This window comes from Metarhizium robertsii, assembly GCF_000187425.2.
Source record: "Metarhizium robertsii ARSEF 23 chromosome Unknown MAA_Scf_11, whole genome shotgun sequence".
Classification (NCBI taxonomy): Eukaryota; Fungi; Ascomycota; class Sordariomycetes; order Hypocreales; family Clavicipitaceae; genus Metarhizium; species Metarhizium robertsii.
Genome location: NW_011942151.1, coordinates 460055 through 475447, shown reverse-complemented (window position 1 = coordinate 475447; position 15393 = coordinate 460055). Strand labels below are relative to the sequence as shown.

At 49.2% G+C, this 15393-nt stretch overlaps 6 protein-coding genes across 6 annotated transcripts; 2 read left to right on the top strand and 4 right to left on the bottom strand.

The window, feature by feature from the left end:
- Nucleotides 1-170: 170 nt before the first annotated feature.
- Nucleotides 171-535, top strand: MAA_06684 (uncharacterized protein; the record flags this gene model as incomplete). The annotated part of the gene is made up of 2 exons (XM_007824682.1): nt 171-349; nt 412-535. The coding sequence occupies 2 exons, from the start codon at nt 171-173 to the stop codon at nt 533-535; spliced, it is 303 nt and encodes a 100-aa protein (XP_007822873.1).
- A 1038-nt stretch (nt 536-1573) lies between these two features.
- On the bottom strand, nt 1574-2176 carry MAA_06683 (proteinrelated to nuclear pore protein; the record flags this gene model as incomplete). Its single annotated transcript, XM_007824681.2, has 1 exon — nt 1574-2176. One exon carries the CDS (start codon nt 2174-2176, stop codon nt 1574-1576), a length of 603 nt encoding a protein of 200 aa, XP_007822872.2.
- A 1795-nt stretch (nt 2177-3971) lies between these two features.
- MAA_11618 (uncharacterized protein) lies at nt 3972-4368 on the bottom strand (the record flags this gene model as incomplete). Its single annotated transcript, XM_011412533.1, has 2 exons — nt 3972-3983; nt 4042-4368. 2 exons carry the CDS (start codon nt 4366-4368, stop codon nt 3972-3974), a joined length of 339 nt encoding a protein of 112 aa, XP_011410835.1.
- Nucleotides 4369-9252: 4884 nt separating this feature from the next.
- On the bottom strand, nt 9253-10589 carry MAA_11617 (uncharacterized protein; the record flags this gene model as incomplete). The annotated part of the gene is made up of 3 exons (XM_011412532.1): nt 9253-9788; nt 9863-10337; nt 10401-10589. The coding sequence occupies 3 exons, from the start codon at nt 10587-10589 to the stop codon at nt 9253-9255; spliced, it is 1200 nt and encodes a 399-aa protein (XP_011410834.1).
- Nucleotides 10590-11313: 724 nt separating this feature from the next.
- On the bottom strand, nt 11314-12830 carry MAA_06682 (glycosyltransferase family 25 protein; the record flags this gene model as incomplete). The annotated part of the gene is made up of 3 exons (XM_007824680.1): nt 11314-12112; nt 12193-12410; nt 12519-12830. The coding sequence occupies 3 exons, from the start codon at nt 12828-12830 to the stop codon at nt 11314-11316; spliced, it is 1329 nt and encodes a 442-aa protein (XP_007822871.1).
- An 875-nt stretch (nt 12831-13705) lies between these two features.
- Nucleotides 13706-14607, top strand: MAA_06681 (uncharacterized protein; the record flags this gene model as incomplete). The annotated part of the gene is made up of 2 exons (XM_007824679.1): nt 13706-13907; nt 14078-14607. The coding sequence occupies 2 exons, from the start codon at nt 13706-13708 to the stop codon at nt 14605-14607; spliced, it is 732 nt and encodes a 243-aa protein (XP_007822870.1).
- Nucleotides 14608-15393: the final 786 nt, after the last annotated feature.

The following is a 15393-nucleotide window of genomic DNA, read 5'->3' as shown; positions in this document are numbered from 1 at the left end:
GGTGTGACACCTCTGACACTCAAGTATATAGTTGTCACATGTTTTTGGCCACCGCCAGTCTCCCAAGGTGTCGTCCTGGCTCATGTACAACCGGCGAACATACCTCTCCCACAAACACAACTCCGCCTGTACTTTTCCATCAAATAGTCACGGTCTCCATCAACATCACCATGATTATCATTCCCAGAGCCTCCGTCCGTCTTGTACGGAACCACATCCGCCCGGCGGCTATTGCGGCGCCACGCGGCTTCTCCGGAACAGCTCGCCGGCAGACGTACGAAGACGACGCCAGTGGTCAAGAGCTTCCGCCTTCTAAATCCAATCTCTCAGAAACCCTTCGTCGGAATTGGTTCGTTTCTTGCTTATCGCTTGGGGAAATCGTAGAGACGAAGCGCTTACATGGTATTCTAGGGTCCCGATCGGCGGCACCATACTCTTCTTAGGGGTTGCCTACGCGTATTTCTCCTCCCCCAGCCCCAACAAAGCCACGGAGAAGGGCAAGCTATCCGAATCGGAGGCCAAAACATCGAAATAGTTTGCGAATCAAGGGTCTGCTTCCGGTGCGGGGGCTGCCGTTCATTCGACCGGCAGGACTAGCTACAAGCTACGAATTTGGTATTGGATGGGATAGCAATGTATTTGATCTGTGGGAATCGCCCATAAAATTTTACGTGTCGGATTCTGGTGGGAGTGCTCCAGAAAAGATGGTGTATCAGGGTATCGATGATGTCAAGCTGAACAAGATTGCTGTATCTGAAACGAAAGTTGTATTTTAGAGTGCTGTATTAACATAATTATCATCTTAATCGAGGTCTTGGTAGAAAATATTAGTGGAATCAAATCCGTGACTGCTATTTCTTATATTTGCGGAATTCCTTGTTACCGACTGAAATGTCCAAGCAGCACCAGACATGGTACGAGTCATCCGAGAGGTATAACCGTATAAGCTTAAGATTGGTATTTTTTCTCTGGATTAATCAGAGCATACTAGAAGCAATATAGTTTTTTACTGTACGCACTGTGTGTGAAGTTATGCAATTGATACGCATAGAGCCTTGTGGTTGCTTCGTGAAGCGCTGCCCTATCTGTCCGCACGGCTCATGCTATAATCCGTAATTCGTGTTGGCTAATACAAAATCATGCCTCTGTCACACCTAGACATGGAAAATGCCGGTCTATCTGGTTTTAATTACATCTAAATTGTCTGTATAGCCTTGTCAAAACAACAGGTCTGGACTTCAACACCTGTTGAACTTTGCCAGCCCAGAAGTTGGCAAATTCGCAGTCTCGGTGGCCATGATGAACCACAACAGCCAACTTGGAGTAAAATTCTACCGCGCTCTCTCTCACAGCGGTAGCCTCTGACAACGGCCACATATTGACCGCTTTGAGGGAAGACTGGATGGACTCGTACGTTACATGTCGGCATCTAGGCAGACTCGGCTGTGCCGTATAGCGAGACCACCTTGGGCTTTGATCCATGACAAATAGCTTTTCCATCATATCACGAAGAATGCCCGTTACAAAAGAAAGGAATTCTGTTCGAATACCGGCTACAGCGTCTGCAAGGTAATTAGCTTGACAAGACTGGCAGGCAAAGTTTTAGCAGTGGTGCAACTTGCGTACCAAGAACACCTGTTGTTTTTGAGGACACCCAAAGTTGGCGAACACTCTGAAGCTCAGTGGCATCTAATTCCATTGCCATTCTGTGAGCCATGTCGGTAAAAGCAGTCTCTTTTCCAAGCTCCCAAAATATCCAGAGCAATTTTGCCAAGTTCAATCCACGAGCAGGACTTTCGATGAGGGATATCCACGAGTCAGCCCAAGGGTCTAAAAGACCGGTACTTTGATAGCAGTGCGTCAGTGCGGTTAGGTTGTACAGCTGACTGATGCTGAGCTTTCGGGGTATTTCGAGAAAGCGCCCATGCGCGATGTTGAGAAATAGCGTCAGGGAGTCGTCGTCGCCAGCGGGAAGGTCAATCGCCAAGCGATGCAACCGAGAAGACGTAGCCTTTTCGGATGACAACCATTCCTGAAGCTTGACGTGTAAAACTGGTGAGGCTCGAGCTAGAGCCCGAGAACAGACGAGGCGCGACTTGGCCTCGAGGCCGCAACGTCTTTTGACTTGTATTTTGGTGTCTCCGAGGCCATCAAATACGATGTCTGGTTCGCACATTCCAAAGATGTCGATTGCCCTTAAAGCAGCGCGTTGCTGTTTGTCTGCCTGTTTGATATCAGATGACTTATTTCCCTTGTGCTACTAGCTGGTTTAAAGACGATACGCACGCTGGGTAAAATATATTGACATGACTTTTCCCAAGTGTGCTGGCGATCCATGCCACAGTGGGATCCAAACTAGAGATGAAACCAGTTTCCTTGGTCACATTAATAAGCTGATAAGAGGCTGTGAGCAGGCATGTATTCTGCTAAGCCGTGTTGCAGCCAGCAAGTGCTTCGTACATGTGGAGCGTTGGAGCTCGTATCCAGGCATGCGCCACACGAACGATTCGATTTAGGTTTATGAGCTCGATATAGTTATATGCTTGCTGAATAATTATACAGCCTAGAGGTGGCGGAGCAAGGTCTCCATGGATTCGGAACACAGGCAGTGTTCAGGCGACCAAGATTTCTCTGCTTTTCCATTGCCGCACAAAGACTTGCGTCGTACTGACGCTGAACACAAGGTTTCTTTGGTAATAGGAACGCGAAATATCGCCTTGATCTTTTGCATTCCTTAATATGTCCCACAAGGCTGTTTCATTGGATCGATATGGCGACACCCAACTTCGCATTGGTTTTGACCACTCAGAGGAACCAGTCGTCTTCACTGCCTGCTCGCGGGCCTTGTCTCGCTCCTCGTCCATCTTTCGCAGCATGTTGTACGGTGAGACGGTCGGAAACGAACCAGGAATTATTTCAAGACGAGAAAACCAAATCATTGACGTGCACCATGATACGCTTGTCCCTATGACCACTCTGCTGTGCATTATTCACTCTAAATTCGACCAGGTACCACCAGCACTGTCTGTTGATGAATTATATGATCTGGTCGTCGTTGCACGTAAATACGACATGATGACTGCTCTGAGGCCTTGGACCGCCAAATGGACCAAGATTTTGGGCACCAACACGCAATCCACCCAAGAGGAAATCACAAAGGCATTGTGGATTTACTGGGAGCTAGGCCAGAGAGATGCATTCTACCTGACAGCTCGTCGGTTGACGGTGGAATCTAGAGCACCAGTAAATTCATGTCCTGATGGGCTACGGACACCGCCAGGCATCGCAGGTGAGTATCAAGAGTTGGGGCGTTGCGGTTCCTTGTGCTTTCACCCGCTCATGTATAGATAGAACACATTGCTTCCTTGAGATTGCAGACCATACAATCGCTTATCCAAGTTTTCCGGGAGATGATACAGAAACTACTCGTTGTGGATGAGCAGCCACGTTGGTGCCGTCACGCAGCTTGGCTGGGTCCGCACCGTTGCGAGTCCATGATACTAGGATCTCTGACCTTTTGCCTGTGGAGAGCTGGATTATGGCCATTGCCAGACGCAGTTCATGTCAAGGACAGTATATTGGACTTGTATACGAAATTGAAGACTGTCGTTATTCACGACATTGGCCAAGCGACAGAGGATCCTCGACGAAATCATCAAGATTGCAACCCGAGACAATATCTCTCAGAAGCCGTGGAACAAGTCATGAATAGAATACCGAATGGGAGGATCGAATGCTGCGATGATCACTTTCAGGACTGGGCAAATGATATTGCCAAAAAGAATGAGACATCTTCCGAGAGTCAATGACTCGACAACAAGTATTGATGAAATAGGTTCGACGTTTGGAAGACAATCTCACTAGCTCTACAGAGTATGTAATATCTAGACGATCCCTATTTGGGTCTTGAACTCGGCTATTGGAATCTTGCCGAGTCCCCTGTATTTTCTTTCACGGTCCCAGATATTACATTATTGAGCAGTCTATCTGATGGTGAGAAAAGCTGATTGGTGTTTTGAGTTGGGAGAATGAATTACGTACCTTTTGTAGATGATCATAGCAAGAAACGTAGATGCAATTGGTTCTGGCGCTGGCATCCGTCACACAGCCGCCCTTCCCGTCATCCGTGAACCAAGGGGTGCCAGTGCAGTCTCTACTATCATAGAAACGCGTGTGGAATCCATTCGCATCTATAAGATCGATGCTGTGGATACCAGGGAAAACCGGAGGAAGTCGATTGGCTCCGCAAGCCAGAGTACCACGCCCGACGACGTTTCCAGTACAGCGGTCACCCGACCAGTACTGAAAGTTCTCCGCCGATGCCGCGGCGACAAGACCAAGAAGAGTCAATGTAGAGGGCTTCATCATGGTAGGGTTTGTGTGTAGAGGTAAATACTAGTATGGTTGGAAGGGCTTGGTAGCTTCTGTTCAATCCAGAACGTAAGAGAGATCGGGGTCTTTTATAGTTTTTTGCTGGCCGGATACTGCTTCTCAAACGCGTATTCTCACCAGGAATACGAAGCCGCGTTTTCATATCGTATGTGACTACCTATACGATGAGGTAGCACGCGACCACTCAAAACGCTGTGGGAGAAACCCATCCCTAGGTTGAAGGTCCGTCCTCGGGCGTCTTACAGGTGAAAGTTTCAAAAGATGGTCCAATACCACCTCGGTTTTCTAAGACAAATGACAACTCAGGAAACTCAGAGTAATATGTCACATTGACGTATTCAATTAAAGGAGTAAAGTTTGTATGCCTTTTGGGAGACTCGATTTCCCATCGGGCAGGACATGCCGAGTGAAAACATACGGAGGCTACATCATCCACAAAGGAGACCCAGGTAGTCCGCCAGTATGAACCCGACTTTGGTCTCGCCGTGCCTGTAGCTGATAAACAACTTTGCCCGTAGATGTTGACTTGCAATGAGAAAGACATGTCTAGAATAGATGCCAACATCTCTTTCCGCTCCATTGCTGACACCTATCCGTACGTTTCGCTCGCACACGGTGCCGTTTTCGTTTTAAATCGACAAAAGCGGTCATGGTACTGAGACGATGCAAACTTCATGCATTGCCACGTCCTCAGCTCCAGCACAGCTGGGCAACGTCGTGCCGGAACCGTGTTCCGTATGATTATATGCTGTGCCGCCACACTCTAAACCTCCTCTCCTCTTTTGAGATGTGATTGAACAGTGAGTCTTGTGACCGCAATATTGGTTCCAGAGTATTGGGCATTTCCAAGCATCCAACAAAAGTCAAGAACAGCTATTTCTACGCTTGACTTCGTTGGATTTGGGAAGCGCGTGGCGTTCATTTGTCCATCTGTCGCTAGCTAGTGGTACTGGAATTGAAACATGGAAAGCAAACTATTTTGCGAACCTGTAACAAACGTACCAACTGGCCGCTGACAGGGATCGTTCTTCCTCATGTAGCATACCGAAACTGATCTTTCCTAAAGTTTACCCGCTTACAATACCCTTGTACTTTAATTTTTCCATCCCTGGCAAAGAATGCCGCACACCAACACGACATCTCCGCAATCTTGTCCTTACTCATCCTTTTCATGTCCCAATCCGTACCATATGACACATGGTCCAATCTAGCGCGTCCAAAAAGACCGACGGCAACGGGAATGAGCTTCTGGTCTCTAGGGTTGTCTATTCATTGCGATCCTGATTACTGAGGTTGATGGCTGTCTCCTCGACAGTCTCGTCAAGAACAGCCTCGGCATTCTGGATGTTTGCCGACATCAGGAATTGAATAGCTATATTTCTGAGGATATCGATAACATCTTGGTGGTTCTTATTCCATCCGACATCAATTGCGGTACGACTGTTCCCATTCACCTTCTTCAAGAGGCCCTTATTCCTTTCCTACAATAGGAGCCGGCCACTTTTATGGCATTGCCAATGATGCATTGCAGGTCCTTTAGAAGATGAACAGATGTGGAATTTTCAAGCAATTGCATCATGTCATTGTCCGTCTGTGAATCAGGTCCGCCTGTCCCACCAGACTCTCCTTTTAGACACGAGACAGTGCCATCGCCGCTGACAACTCAGATAGTGTTAGCGGTAGCAAATTTCTGAAGATTTCTCAGCAAGAGCTCGTACACTCCAGCAGCTGATGAAATTTCTTCGCTAGTGAGGGCTATACGCAGAGACTCGGAAAACCCCGCCCCAAAAGAAGTACGTGCTGTTGCCAAAATCTTCGATTTTCTGGCCAGTTTGTGGTCGTCGAGTAGCTCAGGAAGCTTCTTGTACATGAGGACATTCCCAGTCTTGGACTGTATCTGAGCTTGGTCCATCGCAACAATAACTAAACAGACTCGCTGGAAGTGGGACGCGGACAGGAGCTGGCAGAGGAGTGACCATGGTTGGAGGAGACTGCTTGCGTGCGGAGATCCGAGATCAATTTACACTTTGTCATGACCTTGTGCCATGGGTGCGACACTGTCTTTGTTGACGTGAAGGATAAAGAAAGACAACACTAATCACTGCAGGAGGTTCCTTCATGTAGTCGAGATCATGGGAAATACACACGTACATCAAATGATGGACAGTCGACTGGTGTGACAAGGGCAAGTGATATTGGGCTTGGAACAATGTTCGATATTCAGCTAATAATTCGCTTTGATATCAAAGGTCCTTGGGTTTTCTCAAGGCCTTGAGGGGCAGATGACCCTTATTTATATCAAGAGGCGGTCAAAGGGCTGTCCTAGGTGCCTGAGGCCTCCGTTAGGTCTCAAGCCCTTGTGTAACTATCGTCATGTTCAAGGTACGGCCCGTGCCTTTATGGCAACGTGACATCCGTGTAACAACTGGTGCGGCCAACTTGTTCATTGTTGCAAAAGCCTTCGATGACAGACTGTAACTCCTGCACCCAACATATTCAACCTACCGCAACATGTCAAAGCAAAACCGCGGAAAGGAAGGAAAATGTCCTAATTACTGGGGATTGGACATTCTGTTGCTGTCGGCGCCTGGAAATCCAGTATTTCCCGCTTGACCAACGCTTTGACAAGATTGCTGAATCTGCAATGTCCATAGCGGTCACTAAATGGACAGCGAAAGGCTGTTTTCCTAAAACTAGTTTTAAACTCTCGCACTAACAGTTTTGCAGAGCTTGCCTATTGTATCATCTGAAGACAAAAGCCAGACTTTGTTCCTTGTTGAACTGAGACATATGGCTATGAGGTTAAAGTAATACATATATGTGTTACCTCGACGGCTTTGATGGATATCGAAACTGTTGGAGGTAAAATACCGAGAGGGAAAGTAACAAACAATACTTACCAATTGTTACGAGCAAAATTGAGGAGCGGATGCCTGAATAACTATTGTTGAGAAGCGTTATAAAAAGGGGCCAGGTCTGGACTGCCAATCACGTACATGACCCCACGAACAAATTTCTAGGACACAGCATATACAACTAGTCCTACTTGTGTGGCAGCAACCTTTTATCCCATCCGACGCTTTGGTCGCAAGGGGGTATTATATAGATGATCCTACCACCAGTTCCTGTGACAAGAGCTTAGGCTTGGAGCAATAACTCAATTCATCTAACAACAGTCTTTGGTATCAAAGGTTCTTGGTTTTCCTCGAGGTCTTGTTAACCATAGGGGTCTTTAAATACAAGAAGTCAGCGAGGGACCTTACCCTAGGCCTCGTGACCATAGCCTTTGTGTAACCATGTGACAGTTCCCCTTTACCTGCGCCGCTACGCCTTGATTATTTCTTCTACCATGGAATAAGCACGATCCACAAGCTGAACCAAAAGACGTATATCACTGGAAAAACATAACAGTCGTAAAATCAAGACAAATCACGTCTGGTCGGCAATACGCACCTATGTCGCAATATATAGAGCGTACTAACACACCAAAGCATGTCATTTTTTGGTGCAACCACCTATCACTATGCTACAGTGGCTGCAGCGCTCTATACTATAATCTATTCTAGTCATAACATTTGACACTACGGGAAATCAGTGACGGGCAAATATATCCTGCCACAAGCCGCAGACGGTAAACCCGGCTCGGCCAAATCAAGTAATATCCAGCGCGGCCAAATGATTGGCCAATAGTGGCACAGCATTTCGACCCATGATAGCTCCATGACGAGTCCCCGCATTTTGCCGCTTGACGAAAAATGAGCAAAAATGAGTCATTCTGACTCTTGGCCCGATTTGGCAATGAACATCGCCAGAATGGTGGGGTATACAGTGCGGCGCACGATACGTCCTTTCTCCGGTAGTTGCGTGCGTGCCCACGTCGGGCATGGGATTTGAGCGTGCCATGTATCAGACCAAAGAGGGACTGGACCATGCTCAATACTTTGCCTTGTGTCAGTGTGCTTTGTGACATGACGATGCCGCGAATCCTCCAAACGAGGCTTGCATGTAGTGCATCTTGCGTCGGAAAACATATCAACGCAACGAGATGCACACATCCGACATGAGATTATCCGAGATGCTTGCCTATATTTCTACATTTCTCTCAGAAGCAGTCGATATCGTGTTGATAATCTCCCTCTTGGCATTGGAATATACATTCCACACTTGGGGGGGCAGATATGATCCATCGTTCCGCGACTGCCGGTACAATCAGAATGATTCATACTGGATCAGGACGAGACATCAGGAAACGCTGTATCCAGCCAAGAACTAGGCCGGGGTGCATACAGAGTGGTTGTAATTACTGCAGCAGTTGCAAGTATTAGCCATACACGCTGTCTGAGCTCGGACAAGACGGGTCAGCTGCGTATTTGAATATAATATATAGAACACATACCCAAGATGATAAATTAAGCCACAATACAACCAGTATGATTGTGAATCAAGGCTACAACCTCCCATGGTTCCTAATCATGTGCTTCGGAACCACAGCGTCGGGTGCCTGTGTAAGTGACATCCTACAACATGCCCTCTGCACTTGTACAAAAACACAATGGCTGCAGTGATGACAGAAACGGAAATTGATGATTCATCAATGAATATTATTTACCATCAAAGGAAGAGAACGACATCGTCTGAGCAGCACGCCCGCGTTCTTCATAGCACAAAGACTTGGCAGAGAAAAAAGAATGAAATTCATCTTGCTAGGGTTTCTTGCTAATCACAGACAGATATTTCATAATTGGAAAAACTCTTGTTGTCGTGGTGGCCAAGGGAGCGTTCCTCCATGATACCTTTGCATCCTTTCACTTTCTTCGCCCTTCACCAAATCATCACATCTACACCGCGTCAGGCGCAACCTCACTTCTTAGACAGCATTTCCCGAAGAGCCTCAACCTCGGCTTCTCGCCGGGCGAGCTGCAACTTGAGCTCGTCTCGCTCATTGGTAACTTGTCCTAATTCGGTTTCCAGGTCCGAGATTCGATCGAGCCTTTTCTGGCGGTATTTCCGCGCAGCCATGGTATTGCGCTGACGCTTGATAGCCACCTGGGCCTCTTCGCTATCTGGATCCAGATCCTCGGGAGGAGAAGCAGAATACTTGCGTTTTGAGCTACCAGTGCCGCTGCTGCTGCTAGCGGGAGAGCCGTGGCGTTTAGTATTTGTTGGGATATGCAAACCTGAAGTGTGTTTCGCTGTCGTTGGTGCTGATGATGAAGTATTCAAAAAGGTATGATTGAAATGGTTTGCGGTGGTCCGCTCGTGAGAAACTGCTGATGTTGGGGGGTCCTGCAAGGGTTGGTGCGGGTGAGGGAGTACATGGCTCAAGAAGCTATTGCTGTCTTGGACAAAAAGGTCATGGCTGGCGTTGTGTGGATGATGTCGGTGGTGTGGAGCATCTATCCGAGTACTGTTAGCATACTCGCTAGTCCATTCTTTATTATAAGACGTTCCACTATCGGGAGAGCCTTACCATTCTGATCCAAGCCATGTTCAGTGCCGACACTCCCAAACAAACTCAGGTAGGTCATGTCCGGGTCGTCGAGAGAAGAGAGGGCCGGAGTGACGGACGACGACGAGGAAGGATCCAAGTGGTGAGTCTGTTCAAGGAGTAGTGGCCACAGACCAAGAGCCAGTTCTTCTGGAGAGGCCGAAGCCGAAAGAGGAATCTGGTTCTGAAGTTGATTGAGCACCAAAAAGTCGTCAAGAGGCAACGGCCAGGGCGGGGAGTTGTCGATGCAGGACGTCGAAGCAGCAGCAGATATATTGTGATCACCAGAGGTGGTGTGATGATCGAGCTCAGTCGGGGACCACCACGGCCCTTGATGACTACCAAGGAGGGTCGGGCTCCTTTCGTTGCTGCGGCCTGAAGAAAGCCACGATCTGTCGGGAAGCTGCGGTGACGGCGGTAATGGCGGTGTCCATGAGCTCACGCTAGGAGACCTCTCCTAGAAACCCCGGAGAGGCAGGGGACGGTGTGATTGTTCTAGTTGGTGTTTTCCGGGACAGACGCTGGGCACGCTGAGAAGAGCGACGTGCAGAGCAGAAAAGGTCAATGGCTCAGAGCAAGATCTGGCAGGAGATGGGACGAGGCGCTCGGCACTCGAGTGTGAAGGAGTGTGGGAAAGAAGACGTCGACATGTCGGAGGAGAGCAAGGGAGTCCTTTTAAGCTCGACGGTCGATATGGCCGGATCCACATCGATAGAGGACGGGGTTCCCGCGAGGCTGGGCGCGGAAAGGGCTTGATGCGCGCAATTGATGGCGATCCAAGTGGCGAGTGGGTGGGTGAGATGGTGAGACTGCAACGTCAACTTGTGAGACTGTGGAGCCGGCTGCTCGCACAGTGTCCTGGCGTCTGAGCCTCAACCGCACCTTCCCCCACGCACGTTTGACTCATAGTTGACCTGTTAGCGCACGCTATACACGCTATCCTAGTTGGGCATGGCTCCGATCTGATGCAGCCTCGGTTCGCCCGTTCCAACTCCGGAAAGCCGGTCGAGGCTCCTATCTTTATTGATATATTTGTGTCTGTACTCGTGGTGTATGACACGGTATAGGTCTTGTGTTCTCTGGTTTGGGTACGGCCAGACACGTGGTGTTTATTCACTGGCCCCTGTCTGATGCAGTGCCCGCACGAGTATTTGAATAGGTCGAACATAACAAAATGCCAAAAAAAATGAATATATGCTATATAAATGATGGGTGGCTTTGACCATGCCGCTCATGGCATCATACACTCGTCGTGATGCAAACTCCTACAGCAAATTCGACCCTGTACTCCAGTACCCAGATGCTTAATCATGACAAGACTGTCGTGAATAGTATACATGGTTATCAAACCAACAACAGTCAAACCTAATCAAAGACGGGTGGTATCAAAATAAATAAACAAGAAGGAAAGAAAGACAAGAAAAGATGACACCTCATTCCGCAGAGTCGGGGAACTGATCAATGTAATTGGTACTTCCGTTCAGAATGACTTCGGCATTCAGCCGTACGCTGAACCGAACCATGTCTGTCGATGCCTCGTGTCTGTATCCCTCGCCGTGGTCGCCAATATCGCTAGACGCACCGATGGGCCCAACCGGCCGATGGTGGGAGAAGAGACTTGGGTTGACGCTCAGACACTCTTGTTTGGTGCGATCGTGGGTGCCCTCGCAGTAGAACCGCAGCAGAATGTCGAACGCATCCGTCGCCGGCTTGAGCGCAATCTCACGGAGCATCTTTTGGGCACCCCGTTGACTAACGGCGTAGGCGAGGCTGCAGACGCCCTCTTGCGCGTGATGGACAACTCGTGTATGTGCTGGGTACTCCTCCACCAGCGAGAAGGGCTTGTTGATGGACCAGAGGTTCTTCTTGGGCGGGACCGAGACGTCATTCTCCTTGACCACGCGGCCCTTGGCTATCAGATTGCTGTGTTCAAACACAAAATGCATGCCGCAGTGCCCGAGCCAAAGGACGTCCCAGTTGTCTCCATACGGGGACATTAGAGGCTGCACGGTGTCGGGAAGGCTGTGGAAGTTCATGTCGGGCACCTTCTTTGGCGAGCCCTCGACTGGGTTGGGGTATGTGGGATCGGCGTATTGGCCAGGCTGGTGTCGCAAGGGCTGGGTGAGCGCTCGGCTCGACGCCGCAAAGTCATGAAGCTGTTCGCGAATCCTAACATCCCAGTCTACATCGTCTTCCATAATCAGCGCCGACGACAAGTTTCTTCGAACGACGCTGCGTCAAGGTCCCAAACGGTTAGACAGGGACTCTGTGGTAAGAATAGAGAGCATTCAAGGAGAAGAAAAAGTGCCTACTCGTGAATGGCGTTCATGTGAGCCCGCCAGGAGCCCAGGCCGGGACCCTTGAGGTGGTTATTACGATCCTCGGGTACCGGGATTGCCTTTTCGTAGACGTCTTCGCCTTTCACGCCGTCGATAAAGTTGATTTTAAGCCCCGAGAGAGCGGCGCCGAGTATCATGCCGTCGCGACGATCTGTCCGGGATGGCATGCCGACAACAAGGATGTCTTGGAACTACGAACCCGCAATGATTAGACTGCCCGTTAGCCAAGACGGCACCGCTGAGACAAGTCGTCCAGAAGAGGTGGCACGGAAACAAGACAGTGCAGAGTCACCACTTACCCCGAGCGTCGAGTTGAAAACGTGTTTGAGGCTGTCGCTTTTGTCCGAGGACCGGGAATGTGCGATGCTGGGTCCATCGGTGAAATGCCTTCGTTGCAGAGTGAAAAGAGCTGAAATGAAAATCAAGATGCCCAGAGGCCAGAGAACTCGCCGCCCTAGAAACCCAAGCATAGTATTGCTCTCCGTCTTCATTGCGCACTTGACAGTTTGCGGCGCTTGCATCAAGGAGGGTTGGGTCAATGTCAATGGCGGGAGGAGGAGAAGAAAGCAAAGAGGGCCGGGGGACGACGATATGTTGGTTCGACTAGCCATGGTGGATAGTAACTTATAATAGAACAACGCCGTAATAAGTGATCTGTCCAAATGTACAACGTACCGTCTCCACCATTCATCGGTTAACATATCCGTCATGCGTCATGTGTCATGTTGCACAGCGTTTGACTCTAACCCTAACCCTTGGGCTCTTTGTTGGACGTTGGACTGAATGTCTCCACCACGGTCAGGCTATGGAGTACGATACGAAGTCGGCGAATGCAAATTTCTCCTCCCCCCCCTTTTCAAACCAGACTCTTGCACCAACGGGGGACGCGCGACTTGTTGCTCGAAACGCTGGCCATCCCTTTCGGGATGCCGACAGAGCCGGCTGACAAGTCCGTTTGGGGTGTTGGACCGGGGTCAAAAATATTGACAAGTCAAGTCGCGCCGTTTGCAATTCTCAATCAACCCAAGGGTCTGCTCACCAAGCTGTGTGAGAAGGAACGCCGTGCCGCCGCATGTTTGAAGCATGGATAGCCAGCGCCGGCGGCAAGGCCTAGCAAATGACTAGTTGAATCGAAATTACATGTCCAGAAAAATACGCCAAGACACGGGACAGTTTTCAGCAGGCGCCAGGATCCAGGAATGCCATGATTATTACTGGTTCGACCCTCGGCAAGCGACCGACACGGGACCCTGAGCCCTCCCCCCTGTATCTATTCATTGGCCAAGGACGCCCTGCATCATGTTGATGTCAAGGGAGTACCACTCAACTCCAGATGTTGACCAACGCAGTCAAAACGAGGCTGATGATGCCGCCATGGCAGCGGGATAACGAGGGCTTACCCGCCCCCGCGTCTCCCCATGACTTGTATAATGGTTGACCCGGCTGTACTCTGTCCCATCGTCATGCTCATGCTTTTCACGCCATTATGCTTGGCTTCATCCTTGGTCTCGTGCTCGCCGCTGTGCCGTCGGTGTTGAGCCAGTTCTTCAACCCAAAGTCCGGGGCTATATTCACAATCGGAGGTCAGATAAGCGTCTCCTACAAAACCAGCCTTGAGGCGTATAATATTGCCCTCTGGCAGCAGGTTCCCGATGGTGGTGCCGCCATATTGGGACCCGTCATCTCGAGTACGTAGCCCTTCATTTTATTCTCATCAAGTGTCTTTGACTGGTGCAGTTGAGCTACCCTTCGACCCAACGTTAAATTAAGCAGAAGGGAGGAAATCAATACATGTCATGATGATCGAGTGACGAGAGATTCCCCCTAGGTATCACCACTGGGCTAATTCTGCTCTTAGACGTAACCAATGGTCCGGCATCTAGTTTCGACTGGACAATCGCTGTGGACAACTTGGACTTGACCTACTCCAAGCGCTTCTTCCTTTGGCTGTTTCCAAATGCCTATGCCCAGGGAAACCAATCTGCTCCCGGTTCGATGAGTTCTGGCTACTTTACCATCGTCGACAAAACCCCCGGCCCAGCAAGTACCTCGTCAAGCTTGACAACATTATCCACTACAACCACGGTATCCTCTTCAAGCACAGCTACCACGATGGGTACTCCTACTTCTGGCCCAGATTCTAAGCAACCCAAAATATCTGACGGCGGCCTAACTACGGGGGCCAAAGCAGGCATAGGAGTTGGAATCGGAGTTGGTGCGCTGGCTATTATTGCCTCGGGCGCCATGTTCTTGCGATACAGATCGAAGAAGGACGCCGAGATTCGAGAATTGCGGCACGAAATGCAGAACAAATCATTCGCTATGCAATCTTCCGCATACCGGCCTGCAGAACTCATGCACCAACCACATCCTGTTGAATTGGGCTGAGACATGACACAACAGTCAGAATAAGCACTTGATCATGGTATTCCACGAGAAGCGGTGGTTCTTGCGGGCATTGGGCATCTACAGGGCGGCTTTTCGAACTTCACGTGGGCTTCGTTGCTTTGGAGTTTGTACGAGACAGGCTACACCGAAGAGGGACTGCGAGTCGGGGACGAAGCAAAGGCTGCAATTGCTTACGGTTAATATGCCCTTCAAGACGGACCGTTGGGTATCTCTTACAAGTCTGTCAATATGGACCCGTTTGCTCCCTGGTATGGAATTACACTGATGGTAGATAAGCACGTGTAAGGAAGTTGTGAAAGATCTGGCTCGACGCTAGAGGCATGTAAACTAGTGACATTTATATTAAGCATATGGAGTTTTTGGCGCTAGGTGGAATGAGTACTTTTCATTTCGATGAATATCTTCGGCATCGTCTTCTTTTTCAGTATTGTTCACCTTGCGAGATATGAATGCCTAGTCCCGAAGACAGGGAGCTTTGTTACCGCTCAAAAGCTCATAGCAATATGTCAAGAGGTTCACTTTTGCCTCCTACAGCTGTTGAGTCAAGAAGACAATGATTCAAGGTCCAAGAGGCAATAATTGAAAATTTGGAGGTCCAAGGCTCACGATATTTGCTTTTCTAGGGTTTCGAGTTAGGGCTAGGATGAAGGTTATCACAGGGGTTTTCAGGGGCTCCAACAGGGTATAAAAAGGGTCAATTTCCCGGGATTTTAGGGCTTTCATCTTAGACCTTCAGACACCAAGTGCCGCGTACTCTGTACTACA